General features: G+C 33.8%; 1 protein-coding gene across 1 annotated transcript; it reads right to left on the reverse strand.

The window, feature by feature from the left end:
- Positions 1-11,838: 11,838 nt before the first annotated feature.
- On the reverse strand, positions 11,839-14,253 carry LOC129948558 (uncharacterized protein K02A2.6-like). The gene has a single exon (XM_056059641.1). It carries the CDS (start codon positions 14,251-14,253, stop codon positions 11,839-11,841), a length of 2,415 nt encoding a protein of 804 aa, XP_055915616.1.
- Positions 14,254-14,310: the final 57 nt, after the last annotated feature.

Consider the following 14,310-nt stretch of genomic DNA (forward strand, 5'->3'; position numbering starts at 1 on the left):
ATGAAAAGTTTAAAATTCCACAAAGTGATTGTACAAAATTAAGAAAGAAAAATCGGAAGTCGATCCTTCAAGATTGGTCCTGATGACGTGGTGGTTTTAGTGGTTAAGAGTCCAACACTACTTGGTGTCAAATACTGCCAAGTGTCTATTGAAGATTTTCTCCTGTCAAAAAAAAAGAAGTCTCTTATTTTGTTAATGGTCAAAACTATGCTATCTATGAAAATATAAAAGTGTCAAAACCACCACGTAACTCCATCTTCTATTAGGGTCTGTACACACCTGGTCACTGGAATATAGAATACAAAGGGATGAACATCTTTTTTACTGCTTGATGCACGAGATAATCAAAATAGAATTTTCTCTACTGCACAACATACTGTAAGCCCAAATACACATACATACATACATACCTACAGTATATCATTCTTCACCCTCATGGCGTTTGACGATGAAAATAGAAATGTTGCAAGGAAGACAGTTTTGATTCTTTTTTATTCCTTATTTTATGAGAATAAAGCAAATGTGTGATTTTCGCCTACTAACGTCTCTTTTACAACCACGATGCATGAGTGTGTTTCTTTAGTTAAATGAATATTTACTTTGGATCTTTTATAATGCCTCTGATGTGCTGAGCCAGTGTTCATGTCCATGTGTGTATTTAAGTGCATTAGTGTGTGTGTTTTTTGTAGTCTGTCTGTTTGTCAATATATGTAAAGGATTTTCATTTTATTTGTGTAGTTTCTATGGCACTTTGTTATAGTTTGAAATTTATTCCTATATTTTCTCTTCTGTCTACAGAGTTCCTGAAAAAATCAAAAAAAAAAAAAGGTACATGCATCAACTCCTACGACATAAGCAGAAGCAGTTTCACAAGAGTCCTCTCCTAGCTATAATACACAGAGCCTTTTGTTGTGAAGTGATTTGTGGCTGCAGTCGGTTGACTAATTAGAATCTGAGTGAATGATGAAAGGAAATTAAAGTTGTTACAAGATGAAATGGGGAGTTTCTGTTTCCAAAAAAAAAAAAAACCTCAAAAAACAACAAAAAACAAACCAGTAAAAATTAATAAATGTCCTTCGTTTGTTTTGAAATGCACACAATCAGAAAAGGATGTCGTTTGTTTCTGTTTTTTAATTTTCTTGTAAAGAAAATACTTTTGAGAGTACGTTGGGAAACAGTGGGTGTTCTATTTAAAAGAAAAAAGACGAAAATCCTATACATATTCTCAAAATGGAAAATAATTAGCTGTGAAATTGGAGTAAGTTAATTCCTTTTAGGAAGGAATCTGCTTTGAAAAGTTTTTTTTTTTCAGTTTGAAATTTATTTCACAATTGTGATGGACAAAGTTTGCTTTGAAACTTATATTTTTAACGTAACCATGACAATTTATATAAATCTTATGTTTGGGTTGTTTTCTCACACATTCATTGGAAATATGTTAATTCTTTATTTTAAGTGATTAAATTTTATCATTCACTTGAGTATAGCTAATTAAAATTGTATCTTTTATGATGTTACTTAAAAAGCTTGAGCGAAAAGCTGTGGAATGAATTGTTTATTTGTCTCTATGCGATCGCTTTTTATTCCATTAAAAATTTTAAAATGTTTAAAAATTTTGTACAAATTTAATATTTCTTTGACACTTTTGAATTCAGTAGATACAATAGACAGGCAATGAGATATTTTTCTTGCATTGGTCCTTGTTTTTAATGAATAATTCAATTGTTTTCAAAATTGTTTCCCGAATTTCTATGTGCGCGTTTATATAATGTATGGATGCATGTTTACTGTTTATCAAAAGTTAGTTTGGTAACAAGACTTGGACAGAATAAATATTTGAAGCTTCCAGACCAAGTAATATAAGTAAAACTTAGCTATGTTACATAAGCAAACGGTAAATAATCCTGCTGTTAATAATAAAGGATGATTTTTTAACTATTATCTTTTTGAAAAGACTGGTTTAAACAGCTGACACGTTTTGCATTTTTTTTTCACTGTCAAATAGCTTCAGTTTGGTCTATATTTTTAACCATTTAACCAACGAACAACGCTTGGAAATCAAGATCAATATCTAAGCTAACTGTACATTTTTTGTTCCTTAAGTTTTCAATTACCTTATTTTGAATTATTAGTAGTGCATGCTCAGTAGAGCAACCTTTTCTTAAACCAAATTGGTTATTTGGAATAATATTTGCTTCTTCGGTGAAGTTATTCACATGATCTGCCAAAATTTTTTCAAACAGCTTTCCAATATTTGAAAGTAAGGAAATAGGCCGAAATTTTGAAATATCTCTGGCAGCTTTGGTTTTTGCTATCGGTACTATTAATGCTTCCTTCCAAGCACGAGGAAAGTAACCATTGTTAATACAATGATTAAATATTATGGATAAATCCGTATCTAAAGAAAGAGGGCATTTTCTTAAAATGAAATTAGATATCTGATCATTACCAGCTGATTTTTTATTGTTCAAAGCTATTCTAAATGCTCTTACTTTTTCAGGTGTTGTAAATACATACAAATTAGGACATGTTGCTCTGTTTGAAAGAGAAAAATTTGTTAAATTTCGACCTAATTGAGCTGTTTTGAATTCATTTATTGCAACAGATACTTCATTTTCAAAATTTTAATTCATTAGGTGTTCGCCGCCAGTGAAAACTGAAGAGTAAAAATCTTTAAATGCATCTAATTTGGATCTAATGTCACTCAGATTTTGTCCATGGTATGTTAGTATATCCTTTGATATGTCAGTACCAAAATATTTTCGGCCTGTTATCTTATCAATTTCTTTAAAGGCGAAAGGAGAAGGTTTAATTTTCTCGAGCCTTGACTGAAATGCATTGTTTACATCAATATTGACATTATCCCTAATAATTTTACTTAAGCATTGAATCTTAGAATGAAGTTGAAGATATTCGGGATTTACTCTGTTTAAATGCCGATTATATATTTTTTTAAGTTCTTCGCATATCAATAAGTTGTTTTGTTCTATCGGATATAGAATGAAATTTTTTGTCTTGAGGACAGACTACAACTGAGTGTAATTCAACATTTTATGTTATGATCATATTTGATTGGTTTATATACGAATCTATTTCGACGTTAGATATATTTCTTTCAGCAGGTATGTTCAAAGACAATATATTACAATGGAGACTTAGTCTGAAGGCATCCCAGTTTGTGTTTTTAAAACTCCTGTAGGTGTTTGGAGGTGTTAAAACCGGAAGGAAGTTTTTAAGCATTATTTCTATGACTATTCCGTAGTGATCTGAAACAACTGGGAAAGTTTTACATGTTGGGGTGCTTGAGGAACCTAAGACATTGTTAGAAAGGCATATTGTTGATGTTTTAATGAAAAAGTCTAGATACGAGGACGTTCTTGGATATGTTGGACCATCAGAAGGAATTATATCCAGATTCAAGCAGGGACCGTTATAAAACCAATTGTGGAACAGATTTCCATTATTAATACAAACTCTGTCACCCCAGGTAGTGTGACGGGCATTAAAGTCACCTCCAATTAAAGCTGCATCAAAACTACCAATTAAACAATAAAGCCTATCAAGTTCGCGGGATAAACTATTACCAGCATTTGATGGTATATATATACTACCAACAATTAAGCGTTGTATTGAACCATTAGAATTCTGGGACGAAATAGATGCCAGACATATTGAAAACTTATTACTTTGGAAAGGAACTGAACAGAACTTGTAATTTTTGTTTAAAAGTATTGCCGTTCCTCTACCCGAATCATTACGTATTATATTAAAACCGTCAAAAGTCGGTTTGTGTTTTGAAGATAAACAAGTTTCCGATAAGAAACACATTTGCGGTTTTTTATTTTTAAGATATCTAACAGAGCTACTCTTTTTGCATTTGAAATTATAGAATTCAAATTTATCGACATTATTTTTAAATTGAAATTTTCCATCATTATGTTACAATAGAAGCTACAAAGTTAAGGTAAGAAAACATTTTTTCCTCCTTACTTTGTAATTGTTGGTATGTTGGCCAAAACTGTCTTATTTTGACCAAAAGATCCTTAAATGAGATGTTGAACAGATTTTTAGCTTCATTCAAAAATTCGTTCAGATCACCTTTTTCCTGCCTATTATTAAGTACTTGCTTCTGAGAATTCGTATTTCGCATAGAGCTTTTTGCCTTTTCGGCGAAAGAAATATTGGTGTTTGTGAATTTAGAAATTGAATCTTCCACAATAGCTCTGTTTGAATTTGCCTTTTGTCTAGCATTATGGATGGATGGTGGCGGCATTGGACGGTAATTCTTCAAAATTGATGCGAATCGTAACGTTACTGTGAATGGTTAGCACTACCCTGAGTAGATATCCAGTGGTTTTAACAAGACAGACATGCCAAATAGCACGCGCAACAATGGACTTGTTGACAGGAGAGTTCAGTAAAAATTTTATTTCCCGTTCGGGACCGGCCAATTGCCCTCCTAGATCATTCAATTTAACGCATTAAACTATTTTGTTGTGGGGTTATGTTAAAGATCATTTCTAACCATACACGCCCGCTTCAATTAACGCATTGGAAGACAACATTGAAGCATTTATTCCTGAGATACCGGCCAAAATGTTGAAAAGAGTAGGTATGCCAAAATTGGACTTAGCGGATGGACCATTTGAGGGGTAGTCAAGGTCAACATTTGCATGAAATAATCTTTAAACATTAAATTATATGGACCGTACTACTGATTCACATAAAGATTTCATGCATTTTTCTGAATTTTATTTAAAAAATAACTCTTTAGAAACGTCGGGTTTTACTTTAATCAACGATTAATAATTGAATTTAAAAAACATTTGTTTTCCTTGCAGGTTTTATAATGTAGTAACACTTAAAAATGTATTTAAAATTGTACACCAATGTGCTTTACTCAGTTTTTTTGGAATTGTCTGACAAAAAAAATATTTAAGTGTTTTTCTTACGGGTCGGACATTTAGTTTTATATGAAATACTTTCAAATTAAAAGAAGAATATTTTGTTAAAATTTTTTTTTTTTAAAGGAAAACTCTAATTTTATTTCCTAATGATTTCGAAATTAAAATAAACGCTCTCTTAAAACAAGTTTTTCTAGCTAAGAAAGCGGATCTAGCGGTGCTTAGAAGTTCAAAGAGAACTAACCCTTCTTCGAGTTCGCAACTGAAAACATCTAGCTGGGGACAACTTTGATGGAGAAGTTTGTTTGTAGTTTACATAAAACTATAGCGCCACCATAAAATTAGCTAACCATAAAATTAAGTAAACAAAGATAAAGGAACTCTAAATTTGATTTGTAGATGCACTCCTACAAAATATGGAGTTAGGTATATGTCTTCTGGACTATTACCAGCCTCAAAGCTTAATAATGAGATATTCTGCAGAAAAGGACATGTAAATTGGAGTTCAAGCTAGTTTTTAAATCATAGCTCAATGAAAGTTTTTTTAAATAATTCTATTCAAATAACTAAATATAGATGCGGCTGATGTTGATACGGCTCATCACATTTATTCGATTTTAAAATGAAATGCCAAATAAAATATAAGGGTCTCCCGGGGCCGAAAACAAGGACATCTTTTAGTCAATGCAAAGCTATTGTCAAACAATCAAAATTTCAGTGTTGTCAGGGCCAGATTGAGGGGAGGGCAACCGGGTGGAAGCCCCGGGGCCTCCACAAACAAGGGCCCCCACAATAGAGACTTCTTTGCTCTTACATTTACCTACAGCCTACAGTAGTTTGTACATAAATGATTATGTAACTATATTAATCTTAAATAACAGAAATGATTGATCTATATTTTACACTCCAATCAGGCAATCAGTAAAATATCAAAATCTCAAATGGCCCTGATAAGAAGCACTTTCAATTCACTACCCATCGTGAGAAAGTACCCTAATCACTTAATGGTTGAGTGTAGTGATAATTGCCCGCAACCTCGGATGTTGGGTATTCGATTCCTTGTCTCGATAATTTTTTTTTCTTATACATTCATATATATGTACATATAAATTAATTGCTGTATATGAAGAATAGGTGTTCTTCAATTCTTGGAAAAATCAATTATTATTGACTAATTGGTAATTTGTCCATCAGCTGTTCAATTCTTTAATTTCGTGCAGAATTTGTACAAGTTTTTCTTCGCACCCAATTCTGATTGAGAAATTATCGGAAAGTAAAAGCGGTCAGTTTTTAGTCTTGAAAAAGCACAGCGACAATCGTTGGTCTTGTCGAGCTGAAGCTACGAAAGTCTTAGTCAACGGCTATTCGGAAATATAAGAAGCTCTAACCAACATGTATTCCAACAAAGGGCAAAAAGAAATCGTGAGGAATGAAGCAATGCACATTCTACATAAGATGAGTGATCTCGAAACCGCTTTGTTTGCAACAAAGATTTGGAAAGATATATTGGAGCGGTTGAACGCTACAAACAAGATGCTGCAAGACCCGAAAATGATTCTTGAATCGGCAATGCGTGCACTTCAATCATTCATGGAATCCAAACGAAATGATTTTGATAAATACGAGGAAGCAGCCAAAAAATATCCGATGCTGATGAATATGTATAATCACGCACACGAATCAGAACGATAAATGTGTGGTTGAATCTACTTTATTAAGAGAAAGCACAAGACACAAATCTGTCAACCAAGGAAAAATACAAAGCATCCGCCTTCATCCCCATGATTGACTAGCTATCTGTTTCTCTTACTAAAAGATTGCATGCCATGAAGCTGTACGTTCGAGATTTGGATTCCTGAATTATATGGAAAAGTTGGATGCTGAAATTTGCACGCTGCAACAGAGGCATTGGTGAAAGTGTGTCCGGATGATTTATAGTCTAGTCTTGGTAATGAGTTGGTTCAATTTGTGTCTTTAATTGACTCATACAAAAAGGAAAAGAACTTGTTTGTTCAATACTTAAGGAATCTACTTGTTTCCACAATAAATTATTTATTGAAAAACTCGAGTAAAAAAACGGTTTACTTTATTTTGAAAATTATTTGGGACCAGGAGGCCTGCGCTTCTGTACAGCCCCGAGGCTCTGGACCTCTAAATCTGGCCCTGATGATTTTATGCTTCCTTACTTTTTTGTTTTTATTCGAAAAATGTAATGTCAAATGTTTATATAATTTCATGTGTAGTTGCGTATTGCAAAATGTTAACATATATTTTTACTTTAAGCCCTTAAGTATCCTCAAGTGTCATTTTCACTTATGTACAAGGCAATGCTAGTGACAGCGGAAATGACTCCTTAAATTAAAAAAAATAAACACATACAAATGAATGTAATCGACTGAAAAACTGATTGGTTGAAATTGTAGCCACAAATAAGTAACCAATTATTAATATTAAATATGTACACATTAGCCATGGTGTTGAAAAATGTTTAAATTTTGAAATATAGACACGAAAGTTTGTTATTTAATAAATCTTAGTACATTAAATAAAAGAATAGCGCTTAATTCTTTAATATATATATGTATTCAAATAAAAGTTCGTTAACTACCACTCTTAAATTTTTAAGAAACTTTTAATTGGATTAATTATTTTTGTGAGATTGTCATAAAATTTCTTGAAAAACGTAATAAGCTCTTTTTTTTTTTGTCTATAATAATTTTATTTTCCGCATGTATAAGCATACATATTTACCTCATATAGTTTCTACTTCCCAAACAACTCGATTTCCAGAATTCCAAAAAATTCGGTTTCAATCTCGTTTTCAGAAGTTTCAAAAGTTTTATTTTATTATACTAGACTAGAACTCTGTTTTAACTAGAACGAAAGACATGCTCTCTATTTATACAAAGAAATGTAGGTGATGAAGAGTAATTCTCAAAACTAAATGTTTTTCTGTTTGCATGCAAATCAATCATCATCATCATCAGAAGCAAAAACGAACACATTAGATTGAAATGTTTCCTTTTATACTACCCTACACCTTAAACAAACTAAAAAACACCCATATGTACATATGTAGGGATGTATAAAGAAAGGAAGGTACAACTTTTCAAATCCATTTCGAACTAAATCGTTATAAAATCATCAACTTTTAAACAACTTTGATGTACAGACCAAGAAAGGAAAATACATATATGTTAGGTATAGAAAAGTATACTAGTTCCACTGAAAAGTTGAACTTTTATGTCATTAGCAAAAGACTTTACATACTTATTTGTTATTTTCATGCCAAAAACGTGTCCATTTTCAATAGACCACTCCTCGAGGATCCCTACATTCATACAACAAATATATTAAATTAATTTCTGATTCCTAGAATTTTAACTACCTACTCGTATAATTAAAAACTCCTTCAAAGTATTTTACTCTATAATTTCAAAGGGAATCCTTAAGGAAGAAGATACATATAGAAAGTGGTATAGGTACAACACACCTACCCCGCTGTCTAACCAACTACGAGTATAACCAACAAACGCCCGCCAACGCAGCGCACAGTGTCTGTTTATATGTATGTAACTTTAATACTACTTTATCCTGCCTTTTACAACGATATTTCATTTTGGCAATTACAACTGAAACAAAATGAAATGAGTATTTGCCAGAAAAGTAAAGAACCCAGCAAACAATGTTTTATTTTTGCTCAAAACTCCTTGCCAAATAATAATGAAATAAAAGAAAGAATGAACACACAAACAACAAAATTAAAAATAGAAAATAAGAAACAAAAAACAAAACAATACCTTCCTCTTATATTTTTTGATCTCAAAGTTTGAATTCCGGGCACGAAATTCTTTATAAATTTACTTGAAAATCATTAAAGTTCGACTTATAACGTATATTTAACCAACAACAAAAAGAAAAATACAACAATATGTAGCTACATGCGAAATGAAATGAAATTTGATTTCAATTTTGATGGTACAAATTCCGGGATTTTATTATTATGAAACACTCAAGTACTGCAGATTTGAAATTATGGGCAAGTCAATAAAAAAAAGAAGAACAACGTAAAATTGAATACACATTGTTTTGGAGGTTTATATTCTTGAGAAGAAATAATTGAAATATTAAGTGAGTTTATTAAATGTAAATATACATAAATGGAATTTGAATTTTCCAAGATTTTTTTGTTGCAAGGACCTTTTTTTTTGTAAGCACTTGATGTATTACGTGTTTAATTTTGAGTTGACCTTATGTCATACAAAATGAGTTTACTAAGCTTTGCATTCTTAACAGAAAATATAATGATCAATTAAAAATAAAAACATATTTTGACACATACGATATAAGAATACATATCTATTAGGTTTTTTGGAACTAAACAATACTTTGTTACAAGGGCTTTCAGGGATTACGAACTATTCTGGGCTGCAGCGGTAAAAATGAATGAAGCGACGAGAGGAAGAGCATCAGATGGAACACTCTATGGCGTTAAAAAATCTTTGTCTATAATCAAGTGCATTTTCAAAGAAATAGAAGAATTCAAATACTTAGAGGTATTAATCCAAAAAAAAAACTATAAATCTAGTCCGAGTAAATTTAAATTGTTCGCATTGGGAAACGGACTTTACCCATTTACATGACACAATGCAAGTATTGGGTGATAAGCACTGCGTACTGTTGGGGGATTTAATCGCGCGAACCGGACAAGAACAATGTGTGTCTTTTGGAAGCCGTTCTGTCCCAAGAAAATCAAAAGACGCAGAAATCAACGCAAGGGGAAAATCAATCTTGGAAATGTGAAGTTCTTTTGATTTGGCTTTAACAAATGGTACTAAAAAAGGAGATGAGGAAGGTAAACTTAATTTTATCAGAAGCCCAGGTCAATCTGTTATTGACTATCTTATGATGTCCACTGATTTGTACGGCAATTTATTTGATTTTGAAGTGGATAGTCAAAAACAAAAAATTTGCTTCTTCCTCAACTTAAATGGCAGACAAATCGTGTTGAAATATATCAGGCAAAACTAAATCGCAGTATTACAGCACAAGATCTACATGAGCACTCGCCAAATATGGAAGCTTTGCAGAGCGTGATTACATCGACAGCGGTCTCACATCTCCCAAACACTAAGTCCCTTAAAATAAAATCAGGATGGTATGAAAAAGAATGTGAGTCTGCCCGGAAAAAATCTTTTGCGCTTCTTCAACTACATATACCAACATTTAAATAAACAGTTTTTGAAAAAAAACTATCTTGCAGCAAATCGAACATATAAAGCTTTATGCAGATGCAAAAAACTTAGCTTCTCCAAAAAATAAGCTGAAAGTCTAGCGTACTGCAAAAACTCCTCCGAATTTTTGGAAAGGAATACAAAATATAAGAGGATGACCTTTTGTAACAAAATCACTACCGCCTGCAGAAACACTACGACATTATTTTGAAGGACAATTGAACCCAAAACTTTCTGCTCCTCCAATACAATACGCTAGACCAAATGTCGAAAATCAAATTCTTGATAGAGAGATAGAGATCTCTGAAGTCGAAGCAGTTGCAGCCAAAATTAAAGACAACAAAGCTCCCGGGATTGACCGGATCACAAATGATTTCTGGAAATACGCAACATTGGAGTTTCTTACACTTCTCACAAAAGTGTACAATGATATTTTCACTACAGGTAAAACACCGGATGCTTTTAGAAAATCAATACTTTTTCCCATATTCAAAGAAAGAGATAGGACGGACCGTTGGATGGGTCCGTCGAGGTATTCCTTTTCTCAACTCATCGCTCAAAATCTTCATGGAAATTTTAGGAAGCCGACTCACAGCATGGATTGAAAATAACCATATTCTGAATGGATTCCAAATTAGATTTAAAAGGTATACTCCAGTGGATCACATATTTAGTCTGACCAACATTGCATCCGTAGACAAAAAAAAACTATACGCATGTTTCATCGACTTCCGTGCCGCATTCGATTCCACTGACAGAAAGGCTCTGATGTTCAAATTGTTTACAGATGGGATGTGTCTAAAATTTGGAAAAATTATTGAGGACATCTATAAAGAAACAACGCATGCAGTATGGGATGGGCAAAATCTATCTGATTTGTTTCTTGCCTTAGTAGGATTGAAACAAGGTTGCAATCTCAGCCCTTCAGCTTTATGCCTTTATATCGAAGATCTAATAAAAGTCATGCCGTGGGGCATAACAATTGATGGGTTCCGGATTAAAGTTCTGATGTACGCAGACGATCTTGTCATGTTAGCCGAATCTCCTTAATCTCTTCAGTTAATGATCAACAAATTACGGAATTACTGTTCGAAGTGGAATCTAACAGTAAACCTTGACAAATCAAAAACAATGGTGTTTCAGAGAGGATCAGGGCGATTGGCTGCAAACGAGAAATGGTATTATGGAGCGGACCAAGTTGAAACTGTGAGGGAATTCCAATACTTGGGTTACACTGTGACGAGCAACTTAAACCTAGAAAAACATCTAGTAAAAAAACTTTCTTCATCCAAAAATGCTATTGGGACGGTGTGGAAAAATATGTATGGTAACAAGGATCTAGCATTAAGTGAAAATACAAAGTTTTTCTCGCAACTTTCGAATCAATAATGCTGTATGCTGCGGAATCATGGGGCTGGAATCAGTCAATTCAGCACAATTTAGGAGAATCCAACTACTTCCAATATTGAATATTTTCTTAACCCCCAAAAGTAAAACGAGAAAGAAGAACCACACTGTAGAATTGACGTCCAAAGAATGCCTTTATTATATCAATTATGACAGCTAGTATAGTTTAATATTAATTCACAATTGCATGTTAAGAAATGCATAATATAATTCACAATAATAATTCATATACATATGTAACAGTCTTCCCCACTATATATTGCTTTGATAACGAACAACTGGGCGACTCTCCCTCATGTTGATCTTCTCAGCTCCGTGGGTGTTTCTTGTCTCTCCTCATCTCTGTTGTTGGAAGGAATAGGTTCATCCACATCCCTTCCCCTTTCAACGGTGTTTTTCATTTCTTCTTCATTGATAGTTGATTTTATTGATGAGCTTTCATTCACTAATCCGTTGTCTCTAACTGGATCTTCTTTAATCGTCGACTTTGCTGGTTGCTTCTCTAAACGAACGGGTAAAGGTTTATTAAACAAATTACCTTCGACGAGTGTAGACCGCATCTGATCAATGTGCCTCCTATAAGAAATTCCATCAACATCGACTAAATAGTGCAAAAGCCCTTCGCGTTGTGTAACTTTGCCGAACTTCCATTTAATTTCCTTGTTTTGATAGTAGCGGACTTGAACAAGTTCCCCAACATCAAAACTTCGCTTGCATTCGTGGTTTCTTTCATTCTCCCCCGCGTTTGAATATTTCAACAAATCAAGTCTTGTTCGAAAACTAAATTTAAGCATTAATTCGGCTGGGCTCTTTCCCGTTGTTGTAGATGGAGTCTTTCGGTACTGCATAAGTAATCGGTGTAGCCTCGTGTGTAAATCTCCCGGGTCATTTACTGACGATCGAAGTCCATCTTTAAGGATCCGTACAAAACGTTCCGCTTGTCCGTTTGTCGCGGGGTGCGCTGGTGAAGAAAGTGTATGATTAATTGCATTTGATTTCAAAAAATCACGAAATTCTTTTGAAGTGAAGTTTGTGCCGTTATCTGACACAAGTGTATTCGGAATCCTGAATCTTGAGAAAGTTTCTCTAAGTGCGCGAATTGTGAAAAAGCTTGTAATGCTCTTCATTGGGAATACCTCCAACCATTTCGTTTTTGCATCAACGATCACCAAAAAGAAATGCTCCATGAATGGTCCCGCAAAGTCGATATGCAGGCGCTGCCAAGGTTGAGCAGGAACTTCCCATGGATGAATTTTAACTTTGCTTGGCTCTGTAAGTACCTTTGCACAATCACGACAGCTCTTTACTAGTTCCTCAATATCGCGATCGATTCCCGTCCAATAACAGTAACTCCTTGCCAGTGCCTTCATCTTCGTTATACCAATATGTGCAGTATGTAATTCTTTTAGGACTTCCAGACGAAGTGTTGTCGGTATAAGGACTCGTATTCCCCTATAAATGCAACCATCCTGCAACATAAGCTCACTTTCCATAGCGCTGTATGGTGAATTCTTGAGAGAACCTCCAGTTTGTAATACAAATTTTTGTTCTTTTCGTAAGAGTTTGTACAATGGGTGTAATTTTGTTGACAAGTCAGGTATAAACTTGTGGTAGTAATTAATCATACCCAGGAATTGGCGAAGCTGGGTTATTTCTGTAGGTGGTTTCATCTCAGATATAGCGTATATTTTATCAGGTGTCTTGTGTAGGCCGTTCTTGTCAATTTTATGTCCCAAATAGATTACACTTCTCTCAAACATTTTACATTTAGATTTATTTAAGTGAAGGTTGAATTTTCGCAGCTTGTCAAGGAGGAGATTGCATCTTTGGAGGGTCTCATCTACATTTCGTCCCATTGTTCCCTCCAGATTGTCAATGATGTGCTCATCCATAAAGCGTTGCCATATGTTAAGTGCAGTCTTAACTCCAAACATGAGTTTATTCACTTTGTAGAGACCTTTTGTTGTACTCACAGTTTGCAAAAGTGCGCTCTCCTCTGACATTCTAAGGTGTAAGTAGGCTTTATAAATATCAAAAGTGCAGTAGTATTCGCCGTATTTTATTTTTTGATACAATTCATCGATTTTGGGAATTGGGTATTTATCGTTCACAATCAGTTTGTTCAAGGTCACCTTAAAATCAGCACAAAGACGTATTGATTTGTCTGATTTGATCACTGGCACTATAGGTGTTCCCCAATCTGAATGTTCGACCTTTTCGAGGATACCATCTTCTTCTAATCGAATAATTTCATCTTCTATAAGAGGTCGAATAGCATAAGGAGCCTGTCTTGGTTTTATGAAAATAGGCGAAGCTCCTTCTCGTAGTTTGAGAATCCCTTTTACATTGGGAATCGTTCCGATTTTCGGTTGAAAAACATCTCTATGGTTCTCAAAGATTTGGTGCTTCAAACGATGTATATCGGCATCTGTAAAAACATTAACTGCATTAATTTGTAATATATTAAGTGCCTTTACCCATTCTCGTCCCAAAAGTGTATCAAATGGCTCTTTTACGATGTAAAGATCACACATAACCTTTCGCCCATTGTAAACAACTTCCACTGTAGATTTCCCATAAGCTGGAAATGTCGTATTGTTGTAAGTTTTTAGCATTATTTTTGTAGAAGTTATTTTAGCATTTGGCCAATTTGCAATAAAAGTGTCATAGTTCATAACCAATATGGCTGCCCCTGTATCAAATTCCATGGCGAGCTTCTTATTGTTGATTTGTAAGGTTATGAAATATTTACCACCACGTGATTC

Source organism: Eupeodes corollae, chromosome 1 (genome assembly GCF_945859685.1).
Source record: "Eupeodes corollae chromosome 1, idEupCoro1.1, whole genome shotgun sequence".
Lineage (NCBI taxonomy): Eukaryota > Metazoa > Arthropoda > Insecta > Diptera > Syrphidae > Eupeodes > Eupeodes corollae.

Bases quoted from the DNA above. Each gene is read 5' to 3' on its own strand.
- LOC129948558 (XM_056059641.1), bottom strand. From the start codon at position 14,253: ATGGAATTTGATACAGGGGCAGCCATATTGGTTATGAACTATGACACT.